This window comes from Pristis pectinata, chromosome 25 (assembly GCF_009764475.1).
Source record: "Pristis pectinata isolate sPriPec2 chromosome 25, sPriPec2.1.pri, whole genome shotgun sequence".
NCBI classification, from domain to species: domain Eukaryota; kingdom Metazoa; phylum Chordata; class Chondrichthyes; order Rhinopristiformes; family Pristidae; genus Pristis; species Pristis pectinata.
Window position 1 is genome coordinate 32681683 of NC_067429.1, and position 16959 is coordinate 32698641.

Consider the following 16959-nt stretch of genomic DNA (forward strand, 5'->3'; position numbering starts at 1 on the left):
GGGGGGGGGGGGGTGGTGAGAGAACCGGGGGGTTGACGGACCTGTACAGGAGATTAGGTTACAGGGAAATAAGGAATGGAATGGGATCAATTTGACAGCCGGCTTCAGCCAAATGGGCAAACACGGCCTCCGATGCTGTATGAAAACCTGAAGGTGTGGAGGTGGCAGCATCACCAGATGGACTTCACCCTGGGCATGATCTCCAGAAGGAACTTAGGCTGTATTCCCCAGTAGAAATACAGTGCAGTGGGCAGTGGTCCCTGAAGAAAACCTCGGAGCCTGGTTTTCCGTAAGGATGATTCCCTGAGGCAGGGTCTGGAGAAGGGATCTTCCCTGGAGCAGGGCCTCAGGACAGCCATCATCAAAGATCCCCACCATCCGGGCCGTGCCATCTTCTCCCAACTTCCATCGGGCAGGAGGTACAGAAGCCTGAAGTCCCCACACCAGCGGAACAGCTACTTCCCTTCAACCATTCGGTTCTTGAGCCAACTGGCAAAACCCTCATCACTGCCTCTGTCGAGCAGCACTGGGGTCACTGTGCACTACAACGGACTTTGTTACTTTTGTTCTAATTTTGTATGTTGTGTTGTTAATTTATGTTTTTCTTGTGAATGCTGCTTATCTGATGCTCTGTGCCTGTGATGCTGCTGCAAGTAGGCTTTTCATTGCACCTGTGCACACACGGACTTGTGCGGATGACGATAAACTGGACTGTGACTTTTACTTTGGAAGGACAATTCCCAGAAGCACTGTCTCCAGAGAGAAGGTTTCCTCGGTCAAGGACCTCAGAAGGAAGGTTCCCTGGGACAGGGTCTGAACAAGAAAGCTGCCCAAGGGAAGGGGCTTCTGCAAACTGCTGGCAAAACACTAATTTCTTCGTGGTGGGTCTCCATAAGGAATCTTCCTCAGGGCACAGACTCCAGAAGGTATCTTGCTTTGGACAGGTTTCCAGAAGGAAGTTTCCCAGGAGCAGGGACCCCAGGAGGAACCTTTGGTGAGGTAGAATCTCCAGAACAAATGGTCCCCAGAGCAGGGTTGCAGAGGCAGGTTTTTGGAGCAGAGTGTCCCAAGTTCTGGAAGATTCTCTGCCAGCTGTTGACAACTGGGAATGACGTCTGTTTCTGGACTGTCAGACATTGGGAGGGGGCTCTTCCATCCACCGAATGCTGGGAATGGTCTCTCTCACCCGAACGTTGACTGTTGTGGTCAGTCCCTCTGGTCTGATTCTCAGCATGTGGGAATGGTTTTCACCATTCAACTGTTGGACACTGGCAAACTTTTCTTCCAACTGTCTCAGGGTCTGACTGTTGGATACTGGAACGTTCGTTCACTGGGAGTCTTCACTACCCAGCAGTCAGATGCTGGAATCATCTCTATTGCCCAACTGTCAAACACTGGGAGTTGTGACTACTGCCTGATACTTAGACATGGGAATGGTGACTTTTGCCTGAGAATGGGACACTGGGAATACCCTTTATATTCTTTCTGTCGGACACAGGGAATGATCTCCATTGTCTGTTGAAAAATGGGGATAGTCTATATCGTATCTCCACCAAACATTTGGAACTCTCTCTACTGCTCAACTGTCAGACTGTTGGACACTGGAGATGTTCAACTGTTGAATAATGTTGAAATAACAATCCTTTCACCGCTTCCCTTCCCACCATCCAGGGACCAAAACAGTCCCTCGTTCACCTGCCCTGATTCCATCTTGGTGTCGTGTATTTGGTGGCCATGACCTGACCTCCTCTGCACTGAAGAAACCAAAGGACGATTGGGAGGTCCTGTTCTCCCAGGGGTGACCCTGAGCTCCCTGCTCCCTGCCACTTTAATTCACCAGCCCAGTTCCACTCTGACCTCTCTGCCCGTGGCCTCCTGCACTGTTATAATGAAGCCCAAAGCAGCCTTGTCCTGCATTGGGGTGGGTGGCAGGGCTCAGTATCACATTCTTCAACTTTAGACAACTTGCTGCTTTCTGTCCCTCAGGTCTGTCCGCCGCTTCCTGTCATCATTTTAGCTCAGGTTTCCTTTGTCTTTCTGTATCGTCTGCGCTGCTTGGACTGATTCTGAGGCTGAGAGGAGACCTGATAGAAGCTTATAAGATTCTGAGAGGCACAGATCGGGTAGACAGCCGGTATATTTTTCGCAGGGTGGAATTGTCAAATAGTAGAGGGCATGAATTTAAGGTGAGAGGGGGTAAGTTCAAAGGAGATATGTGGGGCAAGTTTTTTTACACAGAGAGCGGCGGGTGCCTGGAATGTGCTGCCAGGGGTGGGGGTGGAGGCAGGTATGATAGAGGCATTTAAGAGGCTCTGAGACAGGCACGTGGATGTACAGAGAGTGGAGGGAGATGGACATTGTGCAGGCAGAAGGGATTAGTTTAGTTTGGTGTTTAATTACTGGTTTAATTAAGTTCGGCACAACATCGTGGGCTGAAGGGCCTGTTCCTGTGCTGTACTGTTCTCTGTTCTATGTTCCAATGCAAGATCGGGTACCACAAGTGGCAGTGACCCATCAATCCCCGATGAGCTCAGTGTCTTTTATGCACACTTTGATAAGGAGAACCACGACACACCCACATGAGCCCCCACATCTCCGGATGACCCTGTAATCTCAGTCTCTGAGGCCAACGTCCGGGCATCCTTCAAAAGGGTGAACCCACAAAAGGCATTGGGTCCAGACGGCATACCCGACCGAGTGCTAAAGATCTGTGCGGACATAAAGGCTGGAGGATTTATGGACATATTCAACCTCTCGCTTCTACAGTCTGAGGTTCCCACCTGCTGCAAAAAGGCATCTATTGTACCGGTGCCCAGGAAGAGTGAGGTGACCTGCCTCAGTGACTCCCATCCAGTGGCACTTACATCAACTGGAATGAAGTGCTTCGAGAGGTTGGTTATGGTGTGAATCAACTCCTGCCTCAGAGATAGAACATAGAACATAAAACATTCCAGCACAGTACAGGCCCTTCAGCCCACGATGTTGTGCCGACATTTTATCCTGCTCTAAGACCTATCTAACCCTTCCCTCCCACATAGCCCCCCCATTTCTCTATCATTCATGTGGCTATCTAAGAGTCTCTTAAATGTCCCTAATATATCTGCCTCCAAAACCTCTGCTGGCAGTGCGTTCCACGCACCCACCACTCTCTGTGTAAAAAACTTACCCCTGACATCCCCCTTATACCTTCCTCCAGTCACCTTAAAATTATGCCCCCTCGTGTTAGCCATTGTCGCCCTGGGAAAAAGTCTCTGACTGTCCACTTGATCTGTGCCTCTACCATCTTGTACACCTCTATCCAGTCACCTCTCATCCTCCTTCTCTCCAGAAAGAAAAGCCCTAACTCACTCAATCTACCCTCAGAAGACATGTTCTCCAATCCAGGCAGCATCCTGGTAAATCTCCTCTGCACCCTCTCTAAAGCTTCCACATCCTTCCTATAATGATCAGATAAGATCTTTATTAGTTACATGTACATCGAAACACACAGTGAAATGCATCTTTTGCGTAGAGTGTTCTGGGGGCAGTCTGCAAGTGTCGCCACACTTCTGGCGCCAACATAGCATGCCCACAACTTCCTAACCTGTATGTCTTTGGAATGTGGGAGGAAACCGGAGCACCCGGAGGAAACCCACACAGATATGAAGAGAACGTTTAAACTCCTTACCGACAGCGGCCGGAATTGAACCTGGGTCGGTGGTGCTGTAAAGCATTACGCTAACCGCTACACTACCGTGCCTGCAGCCAGAACTGAACACAATACTCCAAGTGTGGTCTAACCAGAGCTGCAACATTACCTCATGGCTCTTGAACTCAATACCCTGACTAATGAAGGCCAACACTCCATACGCCTTCTTACTAATCCTATCAACCTGTGCGGCAACCTTGAAGGATCTATGGACGTGGACCCCAAGATCCCTCTGTTCCTCCACACTGCTAAGAATCCTGCCATTAACCTTGTATTCTGCCTTCAAATTCGATCTTCAAAAGTGTTTCACTTCACACTTATCCGGGTTGAACTCCATCTGCCACTTCTCAGCCCAGCTCTGCATTCTATCAATATCCTGCTGTAATCTACAGCAACCTTCTACACTATCCACAACACCACCAACCTTTGTATCATCAGCAAACTTACTAACCCACCCTTCCACATCCTCATCCAAGTCATTTATAAAAATCACAAAGAGCAGGGGTCCCAAAACAGATCCCTGCGGAACATCACTGGTCACTGACCTCCAGACAGAATATGCTCCATCTACCATCACCCTCTGTCTTCTATGGGTGAGCCAATTCTGAATCCACACAGCCAAGTTTCCCTGGATCCCATGCCCCCTGACTTTCTGAATGAGCCTTCCATGAGGAACCTTATCAAACACCTTGCTAAAATCCATGTACACCACATCCACTGCTCTACCTTCATCAGTGTGCTTTGTCACATCCTCAAAGAATTCATTCAGGCTCATGAGGCACGACCTGCCCCTCACAAAGCCATGCTGACTGTTCCTAATCAGCCTATGCTTCTCTAGATGCCCATAAATCCTGTCTCTAAGAATCTTCTCCAGCAATTTGCCCACCACTGAAGTAAGACTCACTGGTTTGTAATTCCCAGGGTTATCCCTACTCCATTTCTTAAACAAAGGAACAACATTTGCCACCCTCCAATCATCTGGCACTACTCCTGTGGCCAGTGAGGATGCAAAGACCATCACCAAAGGCGCAGCGATCTCTTCCCTCGCTTACCGTAACAACCTGGATATATCCCGTCCGGCCCCAGTGACTTATCTATCCTAATGTTTTTCAAAAGTTCCAGCACACCTCTTTCTTCACGTCGACTAATGACTGTTGGACACAGAGCAGTGTTTCTTTTCCCAAATATCAGACATTTGGGAAAAGTCTCTCTTGTTCATGGAGAGTGATCCCTTATTATCTGTCGACCCTCGGAATGAGCTGGAGAGCGATCCCTCTTGTCTGACGTTGATGTATGGGAACAGTCTCTGTTCATAGAAAACCCATAGTCAGGCATTGGGGATGCTCTCTGTCATCTTACCGTGAAGGCGTAATCCCGGATCGTTGTGATGACGTCCTTGAAGAGGATTTTTGAGGTGAGGGTGTATCCATGGTAGATGATTGGCTCTCCGTTTGGCCCCTCCCAGCAGTCCAACTCCACACAGCGACAGCCCCTCAGCAGAGCTCTGGAAAGCAGAGGCCCAGACCGAATGCTGTGAGTGTTGTGCTCAGTTCAGGCGGGTAATGAGCAGGCTGAGTGTCTCAGTGTCTCCCTCTGAGATATTGGGAAATACACGGTGAACTACTGACAAAGAGGGATCTTTACTGTACAGGGCTACAGAGGGGACGGCACTCAGGCAGAGGTTTCTTCTCACAGGGATCTCAGACCTGCCCAGTCCCTGAGTGAGAAACTGAAGCAACATCTGGAGAGCAGCTGGTCACAGGCTGCAATTCTTAAAGGGGCACATCCTTGTTTAATAACAAAAGCAAGTGCGAGACACCTCAAACATACATAGTAACAGTGCTGCCTCTGTGGTTAATATTGGCACAGAGTTTTCCAGGTAAAGTCTTTCCCAACCAGCTCCTCACCATTGATGTCCGCTCCAGGTCTGTTGTCAACCTGTGGTGTTCTCACTCTGACAGGTTAGCAATGAAGCCCCAAGAGCTTCCATCGAACATCAAAATTTTTTGTGGTTTTCCTGTTCCTCTGATCTGGGATCCACACCTCCAATGTGACCTGACGTGAATTGAGCCAGTGTGCGTCAAGTCTTGTATGGGCTTCATCCTTATTGTTTCTGACCCTCGGCTTCACAGAGTCATACAGCACAGACTCAGGCCCTTTGGCCCGACACGTCTGTGCTGACCATCAAGTAGACATCTGTACTGATCCCACCTACTGGCGTTTCATCTGTAACCTTCTCTGCTTGGTGATTCGTGTGCTTGTCTGAATACTTATTAATTGTTGTGAGAATCTCTGCCTCCACTGGAACCACCACAGCCACACGTACCCCGAGGGCATGTCCTGGACTAGGTCAATCCAACTAGGCTGTTCCCAATCCACTGCAGTTGGGTCAGTACTGAAAGCATGTACCACCAGGCTCAAGGACAGCTTCTACCCTGCTGTTATAAGACTATTGAATGGTTCCCTAGTACATTAAGGTGACTCTTGACCTCACAATCTACCTTGTTATGACCTTGCACCTTATTGTCTGCCTGCACTGCATTTTCTCTGTAGCTCTGACACTTTATTCTGCATTCTGTTATTGTTTTACCTTGTACTACCTCAGTGCACTGTGTAATGAATTGATCTGTATGAACTGTATGCAAGACAAGTTTTTCACTGTACCTCGGTACATGTGACAATAATAAACCAATTAACCAATGTATATGTTTGACACCACACATTGCAGGGAGAAGGTCTTTAAATAACTCTGTTTTGGGGCAGAGGAGATTGGGTTCTGATTGGCCTGACAACAGCGAGTTTATAGGTTCCCATGACCAGCTGAATGGGGGTCTGGATGTGGACAGTTCTGTCCATCTCTTCCCAGTAGGTATTTGTTGGATGTAACATCCATCCATCCACACCCACCTCTGTACTGTGTCCAGGGAGGAGACTGGTTGTTCGGGGTGGAGTGTCCAGAACAAGGGGGTGGCTACATGGTGCTGTGGTAGAATCACCGCCTCACAGCTCCAGTGACCCAGGTTCGATCCCAGCCTCTGGCGCTGTCTGTGTGGAGTTCGGATGTTCCTCCGGTGCCCGTGTGGGTTTCTTCTGGGGGCTCTAGCTTCCTCCATGTCGCAGAAATTTGCAGATTGGTAGGTTAATTGGCCGCTGTAAATTACCCCAAGTGTGAGGGTGGGTGGCAGGATCTGGGGGAGTTGATGGAAATGTGGGGAGAATAAAATGGGATCAGTGTAGGGTTAGTGTAAGTGGGTGGTTGAAGGTCAGCATGGACTTGGTGGGCCGAAGGGCCTGTTCCCATGCTGTATGATTCCATATCAAACTCATTAATGTATGAGACAAACAGCAAGGGTCCCAGCACCGATCCCTGCGGTACACACTGTGTGGGACTGCGGTCCAGTCACAGAAACACCCCTCCACCACCACCCTCTGCCTCTGATGACCAAACCAACTTTGGATTCAGTTTGGATCCCATGGGATCTAACCTTTGTACCAGTTTCCCGCGTGGGACGTTGTTAATGGCCATGTAGGCTACCTCAACACCTCCTTGAAAAATTCACAGAGTCACGCAGCAGCACAGCACAGAAATGGGCCCCTGGGACAACTCCTCCATCCCGCCTGTGACACTGATCTACACTGGTCCCATTTGCCTGCATTAGGCCCGTATCCCTTTACTCTTTTCTGATCCATGCACCGGTCTAAATGCCTTTTAAACTCTGTAATTGTACCCGCCTCTACCACTTGCTCTGGCACCTCGTTCCATATCCCCGCCGCCTTCTGTGTGAAAAACTTGCCGCTCAGATCTCCTTTAAATCTTTTCGCTCTCACCTTCAACCTATGCCCTTTAGTTGTAGAGTCCTGCAGTCTAAGAAAAAGCCTCTGTCTATAAACCCAGCCGATCCAATCTCTCCCTGCGGGTAAAGCCTCCATTCCAGGCAACATCCTGGTGAATCTCTTCTGCGCTCGCTCTGTTGCTGCCACATTCTTCCTGCAGTGTGGTGACCAGAACTGTACACAGTGCATCAAGTGTGGCCTGACCAATGTTTTGTACAGCTTGCAGCGTGACATCCCAGCTCGGACAGTCAGTGCCTCGGCATCTGAAGGTGAGCACGTTGACTGCCTTCTCCACTCCCCTGTCCACCTCTGTCACCATTTTCAGGGAGCTATGAACTTCGATCAACTTATTTAGACAGGATCTCCTCCTAACAAAACCATGATAACTCTATTTGATGGATCCCTGCCTTTCCAGCTGCAGATTAACCTCGTCCTGAAGAATTCTTTCCAATACTTTCCCTAGCACTGATGCCAGATTCAGAGGCCTGTAGTTACCTGGATTATCCCTGCTGCCCTTCTTGAATTAGGGTGCCATATTTGCTGTCCGCCAGTCATTTGGCACCTTGGCCAGTGAATACTTAAAAATCTGTCGGGCCCCAACCTCCTTTCTCCTCTCCTAGGATACGTCTTCAGAATCAGAGTCAGGTTTAGTATCACTGAGATATGACATGAAATTTGTTGTTTCAGTGTACGGTGCATAAACATTCATAAATTACAAAAATAAATAAATAGTGCAAAAAAAAAGGAATAATGAGGCAGTGTTTATGGATTCACGAACCATTCAGAAATTTGATGGCGGAGGGGAAGAAGCTGTTTCTGAATCGTTGAGTGTGGGTCTTCAGGCTCCTGTACCTCCTCCCCAGTGGTAATAATGAGAAGAGGGCATGTCCCAGATGGTGAGGGTCCTTAGTGATGGAAGCCGCCTTCTTGAGGCACTGTTTCTTGAAGATATCCGTGATGGTGGGGAGGGTTGTGCCCGTGATGGAGGTGGCCGAGTCTACAACCCTCTGCAGCCTCTTGTGATCCTGCATATTGGAGCCTCCAGACCAGGTGGTGATGCAACCAGTCAGAATGCTCTCCAACGTAAATCTATAGAAATTTTAAGAGTCTTTGGTGACGTACCGAATCTCCTCAAACTCCTAACGCAGTAGAGCTGCTGGCATGCCTTCTTCATGATTGCATCAATGTGTTGGGCCCAGGGTAGAACCTCCAAGATGTTGACACCCAGGAACGTGAAGCTGCTCACCCTTTCCACCGCTGACCCCTCAATGAGGACTGGTGTGTGTTCTCCTGACTTCCCCCTCCTGAAGTCCACAATCAGTTCCTTGGTTTTGCTGACGTTGAGTGTGAGGTTGTCATTGTGACACCACTCAACCAGCCGATCTATCTCACTCCTGTACGCCTCCTCATCGCCATCTGAGATTCTACCAATAACGGTGGCAAATTTATAGAGTGTGTTTGAGCTGTGCTTAGTCACACAGTCATGAGGGTAGGGAGAGTAGAGCAGGTGGCTAAGCACGCATCCTTGAGATGTACCTGTGTTGATTGTCAGCGAGGAGGAGATGTTACTACCGGTCCGCACTGACTGTGGTCTCCTGATGAGGAAGTCGAGGATCCAGTCGCAGAGGGAGGTACAGAGGCCCAGGTTTTGAAGCTTGGTTATTATTACTGAGGGAATGATGTTGTTGAATGCCGAGCTGTGGTCGATAAACAGCAGCCTGACGTATGTCTTGGGGTTATCTAGGTGTTCCAAAGCTGAGTGGAGATCCAGTGAGATTGAGTCTGCTGTAGATCTGTTGCAGTGGTAGACAAAGTGTAGTGGGTCCAGGTCCTTGCTCAGGCAGGAGTTAATTCTAGCTATAACCAACCTCTCAAAGCACTTCATCACAGTAGATGTGAGTGCTACCGGGCGATAGTCGTGGAGGCAGCTGCCTTTTGAAGCAGGTGGGAACCTCCGACTGCAGCAGTGAGAGGTTGAAGATATCCTTGAACACTCCAGCCAGTTGGTCGGCACAGGTTTCAGTACCCTGCCAGGTACACCGTCGGGGCCTGACGCCTTGCGAGGGTTCACCCTCTTGAAGGATGTTCTGACGTTGGCCTCCGAGACAGAGATCACAGGGTCATCTAATGCTGTGGGGATTCGCACAGGTGTAGTGTTATTCTCCCTTTCAAAGTGTGCATAAAAGGCGCTGCCCTCATCAGGGAGTGAAGCATCACTGCCACCTATGCTGTTAGGTTTCACCTTATAGGAAGTAGTGGCATGTAAACCCTGTCACAGCTGTCATGCGTCCAATTGTGTCTCCAACTTCACACGGAATTGGCTTTTTGCTCTCACGATGGTCTTCCGTAGGTCGTACCTGGACTTCTTGTATGGTTCTGGATCAGTGGTCTTGAACGCCACAGATCCAGCCCTCTGCAGTCTGCAAATCTCCTGGTTCATCCAGGGCTTCTGGTTTGGGAAAACTCAGTATGTTCTCGACAGCACACTCATCCACGCACGTCTTGATGAAGTTGCTGACGGCCATGGCATATTCATTCAGATCCTACGATGAATCCCTGAATATGGTCCAGTCCACCGATTCAAAGCAGTTCTGTAACTGCTCCTCCACCTCCCCTGACAAGACCTTCGCAGTCCTCACCGCTGGTGCTGTGGTCCTCAGTCTCTGCCTGTATGTCGGGAGTAGAAGTACAGCCTGGTGATCAGACTTGCCAAAGTGCGGGCATGGGATGGCACGGTCAGTGTTCTTGACAGTGGTGTAGCAGTGATTGAGTGTGTTGGCTCCTCTGGTTCCACAGGTGATGTGTCGGTGGTAGTTTGTCAGAGGCTTCTTCATGCTGGCCTGGTTGAAGTGCCCCTCGGTGATCGGGAAGGCATCAGGGTGCGCTGCCTCGTGACTGCTGATCACGGTGCTCAGCTCCTCCAGTGCCAGCTTGATGTTTGCCAAGGGGCGGAATGTTCACCGCTACCAGGATGACGGCGGAGAACTCCCTCGGCAGGTAGAACGGACACCACGACCGCCAGATGTTCCAGGTCGGGGAAGCAGGACTGAGACAGAGCCGCCACGTCTGTGCACCACGAAGAGTTAATCACGAAGCAGATGCCCCCTCTGCCTTTACCTGCTGCTGCCGTCCGGTCCTTGCGGTGGGTGGTGAAGCCCTCGGGCTGGATCGCTGTGTCCGGAGTGCTGGGTCTGAGCCACGTCTCTGTGAAGCAGAGTACACAACAGCCCCTGATGTCCCTCTGGTACCGCAGTCTTGCTCTGAGGTCTTCAATTTTATTTTTCAGAGACTGCACATTAGCCAGTAGGATGGTAGGGAGAGGGGGACCTTAGGACCCTGCAATTCAGTTTGACCTGCAGCCCTGCCCCGCAGCCACATTTCCTGAGACAACGGAGACGTTCCCTGAGCTCCCAGCTGCTGCACCCACACCCAGGGTGGTCTGGAGTCCCGAGTCTGCTGGGTCTGCTGATCGCTGGTTCACTTAGATGGGTAAACAGTGTTACTGCAGTGTCTGTGGCTGCAGATTTCAGCTGTAATAGTTCCAAACGACAATATTTGATGATTCCCTTGGGAGCTGCACACAAAAAGTCGCCACTCGCTGGCGCCATTTCTTTCAGACAAAGGACTCAGTCATAGGCCCTGCTGAAGTCCACATAGACATCATCTCCCTCCCTGCCCTCGTTAATCATTAGCCACTTCTTCAAACAACTCAGTCAAATTTCTCAGACCACCATCTCCCACACACAAAGTCATGCTGACTGTTCCTAATCAGTCCTTGCCTTTTCAAGTCCTGTTTCTTGGAATCCCCTCCAGTAACTTTCCCACCACTGATGTTAGGCTCACTGGCCTGTAGTTCCCTGGTTTGTCCTTGCAGCCCTTCTTAAATAAAGGTGCAACATTAGCCACCCTCCAGTCTTCCAGCACCTCACCTGTGACAAACAGAGACACAGGGACCTAGCAATGTCTTCCCTTATGTTCCACAATGTCCTGGGGTACACGTCGGCACTGCCCACAGCTCCTCTTCCGTAATGTCTGCGTGTTTCAGGACATCACTGCTCTGCTCTCTGATTTCCCTAACTCCACAGTAAGTACAAATGAGAGATATTCATGTATGACCTCTCCCATCTCCTGTGGCTTCTCACAGAGGCAACCACACTGACCCTTACGGGGACATATTCTCCCCAGCTAGTTACCTTTTTGTGCTTAATATATTCATAGAATCCCTTAGAATTCTGCTTTACCTTATCTGTCTGGGATTTCTCATGACTCCTTTTTGCCGTCCTGATTTCTTTAGAATAAAGAACACAGGACAGTGCAATGCAGGAACAGGACCTTCGGCCCACAGTGTCTGTGCTGACCATGATGCCAATTTCAACTGCAGATCTGCCCCTACATGGTCCATATCTCTCCATTCCCTGCCTGTCTCAATGCCTCAAACGTTGCTATTGTATCTGCTTCCACCCCTCCCCGGCAGTGTGTTCCAGCCACCCACCACTCTCTGTGTAAAAAGACATGCCTCAGAAATCTCATTTAAATTTTGCCCCTCCCACCATAAACCTACACCATCTACTATTTGACATTTCCACCCCGGGAGAAAGACTCTTACAATCTACCCTGTCTCTGCCTCTCATTATTTTATAAACTTCTATCAGGTCTCCCCTCAGCCTCCAATGCTCGAACTTCGTCCAACCTCTCCTTATAGCTAATATTCTGTAATCCAGGCAACTTTCTGATGAACAAGAGTGGACCTGAGGCCACTGGAAAATCACGCTGGAGAGGTAGTAATGGGGAACAAAGACATGATGGACAAACTGAATAAGTATTTTGCATCAGTCTTCACTGTGGAAGACACCAGCAACGTGCCAGAAATTCAAGAGAGTCGGGGCAGAAGTGAGTGTAGTCGCTATTACTTAGGAGAAGGTGCTTGGGAAGCTGAAAGGTGTGAATGTGGATAAGTCAGCTGGACAGGATGGACTACACCCCAGGGTTCTGAAAGAGGGAGCTGAGGAGATTGTGGAGGTGTTAGTAATGATTTTTGAAGAATCACTAGATTCAGGAATGGTTTTGGAGGACTGGAAAATCACAAATGTCACTCCACTCTTTAAGAAGGGAGGGAGGGAGGCAAAAGATAGGAAATTATAGGCCAGTTAGCCTGACTTCAGTGGTTGGTAAGATGTTAGAGTCCATTATTAAGGATGAGGTTTCGGGGTACTTGGAAGCTCATGATAAAATAGGCCAAAGTCAGCATGGTCTCCTTAAGGGGAGATCTTGCCTGACAAATCTGTTGGAATCCTTTGAGGAAGTAACAGGCAGGAGATACAAAGGAGAGCCAGTGGATGCTGTTCACATGGATTTTCAGAAGGCCTTTGACAAGGTGCCACACACGAGGCTGCTAAACAAGATCGGAGCCCATGGTATTACAGGAAAGGTACCAACATGTATAGAAGATTGGCTGACTGGCAGAAGGCAAGGAGTGGGAATAAGGGGGCCTTTTCTGGTTGGCTGCCAGTGACCAGTGGTGTTCCGCAGGGGTCAGTGTTGGGTCCACTACTTTTCACGTTATATGTTCATGATCAGGATGATGGAATTGAGGGCTTTGTGGCCAAATTTGCAGATGATACGAAGATACGTGGAGGGGCAGGTAGTGTTGAGGAAGCAGGGAGTCTGCAGAAGGACTTGGACGGGTTGGGAGAATGGGCAAAGAAGTGGCAGGTGGAATACAGCGTAGGGAAGTGTACGGTCATGCACTCTGGTAGAAGGGATAAAGGTGCAGACTATTTTCTAAATGCAGAACGAGTTCAGAAATCAGATGAGCAAAGGGACTTAGGAGTCCTAGTGCAAGATTCCCTAAAGGTTAACTTGCAGGTTGAGTCAGTAGTAAGGAAGGCAAATGCAATTGTTAGTGAGTTATAGGGAGAGGTTGGCCAGGCTAGATCTTTATTCCTTGGAACGTAGGAGAATGAGGGGCAACCTTATAGAAGTGTTTAAATTTATGAGGGGCATGGATAAGGTGGATGGTTGGGGAGCCCAAAACAAGGGGGCATAGATTTAGGGTGAGGGGAGAAAGATTTAAAAGGGACCTGAGGGGCAACATTTTCACGCAGAGGGTGGTGAGTGTGTGGAACGAGCTGCCAGAGGAAGTGGGTGAGGCAGGTACAACAGCATCATTTAAGAAGCACTTGGACAGGTACATGGAGGGGCGGGGCTTGGAGGGATATGGGCCGAATGCAGGCAATTGGGGCCCACTGGTCGGCATGGACTGGTTGGGCCGAAGGGTCTGTATCTGTGCTGTACTGCTCTATCCCTGCCTTCCTTCATGCTCCCTCAGTCAGCTCGAGTCCATCAGCTGAAGTTAATCGACCTCAATTGAAAAGGTGAGAATTACGTTTCAAAGAGAGGGTGGGGTTCCCCCTCAGGGTCCCTCGGTGACCTCTTCACCTCAAGCTACAAGCTTCAGCTGAACACCAGCCTGCAAGGATTTAACTGTAAAAGTTACTCACTTTGACTATTAACATAGGATAAACAATGAATAACTGACACAGTCTCACAGACCACACTTATACTCTTGAGGCTCACGGTTTCCTTAAGTACAGGAGACCATTTGGCCCATCATGCCTATGCCGGCTCTCAGAGTAATCCACCCGTACCCCACCTGCTCCCACGTGCCCGCTACACTCGGGGTAACACTGAGTGCCCAACCAATCCGCAAGTGTCGGGATGTGAAAGGAAAGTGGAGCGTCCGAGGGAAACCTGTCAGCGCCCGAGGGAAACCTGTCAGCACCCGAGGGAAACCTGTCAGCGCCCGAGGGAAACCTGTCAGCGCCCGAGGGAAACCTGTCAGCGCCGTGACAACCACAGAACCACAGAACCACAGAACCATACAGCACAAAACAGGCCCTTCGGCTCACCGTGTCGTGCCGTCCATCAGACCACCTTCACACTACCTAACCCCTTCCTCCCGCATATCCCCCCATCCCACACTCCTCCATATGCCTATCCAACAAGCTCTTGAACCTGTTCAATGTATCTGCCTCCGCCACCACCCCAGGCAGTGCATTCCATGCACCAACCACTCTCTGGGTGAAAAACCTCCCCCTGACATCTCCCCTGAACCTCCCACCCGTAACCTTAAAGCCATGACCTCTCGTCTTGCACATTGGTGCCCTGGGAAGGAGGCGCTGACTGTCTACTCTATCTATTCCTCTCAATATTTTATATACCTCTATCATGTCTCCTCTCATCCTCCTCCTTTCCAGTGAATAAAGCCCTAGCACCTTAAGCCTCTCCTCATATTCAATACCCTCCAATCCAGGCAGCATCCTGGTAAATCTCCTCTGCACCCTCTCCAATGCCTCCACATCCTTCCTATAATGAGGCGACCAGAACTGAACACAGTACTCTAAGTGTGGCCTAGCTAGAGTTTTGTAAAGCTGCATCATAAACTCGCGGCTCTTAAACTCAATCCCACGACTTATGAAAGCCAACATCCCATTGGCCTTCTTAACTGCTCTTTCCACCTGTGAGGCAACTTTCAATGAACTGTGAATATGAACCCCCAGATCCCTCTGCTCCTCCACACTGCCAAGTACCTTGCCATTTACCCTGTACTCTGAGATCCAAAGTGTACCACCTCACACTTCTCCGGATTGAACTCCATCTGCCACTTGTCAGCCCAGCTCTGCATCCTATCAATATCCCTCTGTAAGCTCCGACAGCCCTCCACACTATCCACAACACCGCCTATCTTAGTGTCATCCGCAAACTTACTAACCCAGCCCTCCACCCCCTCATCTAAGTCATCTATAAATATCACAAAAAGTAGAGGTCCCAGAACCGATCCCTGCGGGACACCACTAGTCACTGCCTTCCAATCCGAGGGCACTCCTTCCACCACAACCCTCTGCTTTCTACATGCAAGCCAATTCCTAATCCACACAGCCAAGCTTCCTTGGATCCCTTGGCCTCTGACCTTCTGAAGAAGCCTACCATGAGGAACCTTATCAAACGCCTTACTAAAATCCATGTAAACCACATCCACCGCACTGCCATCATCAATCTTCCTGGTCACCTCCTCAAAGAACTCTATCAGGCTTGTGAGGCAAGATCTTCCCTTCACAAAGCCATGCTGGCTGTCCCTAATCAGTCCATGATTCTCAAGGTGTTCATAAATCCTATCCCTTAGAATCCTTTCTAACAGCTTACCCACCACAGACGTGAGACTCACCGGTCTATAATTCCCTGGCCTATCCCTATTACCTTTTTTGAACAAGGGGACCACATTCGCAACCCTCCAATCCTCCGGCACCACCCCCGTAGACAACGAGGACTCAAAGATCCTTACCAGCGGTTCAGCAATCTCCTCCCTCGTCCCTCGAAGCAGCCTGGGGAAAATCCCGTCAGGCCCCGAAGATTTATCTGTCTTAATATTATTTAACAACTTCAACACATCCTCTCTCTTGATATCAACAACCTCGAGAACATTACCCCTACCAGCACTCCCTTCCGCATCATCAAGACCCCTCTCCCTGGTGAATACCGAAGAGAAGTACTCATTCAGAACTTCTCCCACTTCCGCCGCCTCCAGGCAAATTCTCCCACCTTTGTCCTTAATCGGACCTACCTTCACCCTAGCCATCCTCCTACCCTTCACGTACTTGAAAAAGGCCTTGGGATTTTCCTTAACCCTACTAGCCAAAGCCTTTTCATGTCCCCTTCTAGCTCTCCTCAGCCCTTAAGTTCCTTCCTCACTACCCTATATTCCTCACAGGCCCTGTCTGAACCTTGCTGCTTATACCTCATGTACGCTACCTTCTTCTCCCTAACAAGTTGTTCCACCTCTCTCGTCACCCACGGTTCCTTCACCCTGCCATTCCTTCTCTGCCTCACCGGGACATATTTATCCCTAACATCCTGCATAAGATCCCTGAACATCGACCACATCCCCATGGTACATTTTCCTTCAAAAAGGACATCCCAATTTACACTCCCAAGTTCTCTCCTTATAGCCTCGTAGTTAGCCCTTCCCCAATTGAAAAACCTCTTGTCCTCTCTGCACCTGTCCCTGTCCATGACAATTTTAAAGGTTATGGAGCAATGGTCACTGTCCCCCAAATGCTCACCCACCAATAGATCCTTCACCTGTCCCGGTTCATTTCCTAAAACTAAATCTAACATGGCATTCCCTCTAGTCGGCCTGTCAACATACTGCGTCAGGAATCCCTCCTGGACACATTTAACAAATTCCGTCCCATCTAAACCTTTGGCACTAAGCAGGTTCCAGTCTATATTTGGGAAGTTGAAGTCTCCCATTATAACAACCCTGTTATTTCTGCTTCTCTCCAAACACTGCCTGCCAATCTGCTCCTCTATATCTCTACTGCTACCGGGGGGCCTATAGAATACTCCTAGTAGAGTAACTGCTCCTTTCTTGTTCCTTA

At 49.5% G+C, this 16959-nt stretch overlaps 1 protein-coding gene across 2 annotated transcripts in view; it reads right to left on the bottom strand.

Moving 5' to 3' along the window:
- Positions 1–16959, bottom strand: part of LOC127582872 (1-phosphatidylinositol 4,5-bisphosphate phosphodiesterase delta-3-like) — a 113715-nt gene that overhangs the window by 41363 nt on the left and 55393 nt on the right. For both annotated transcript variants that reach the window (XM_052038490.1, XM_052038489.1), the window contains exon 7: positions 5048–5192. In XM_052038490.1, the coding sequence (XP_051894450.1) occupies positions 5048–5192 (145 nt within the window). The remainder of the gene's footprint in view (positions 1–5047; positions 5193–16959) is intronic.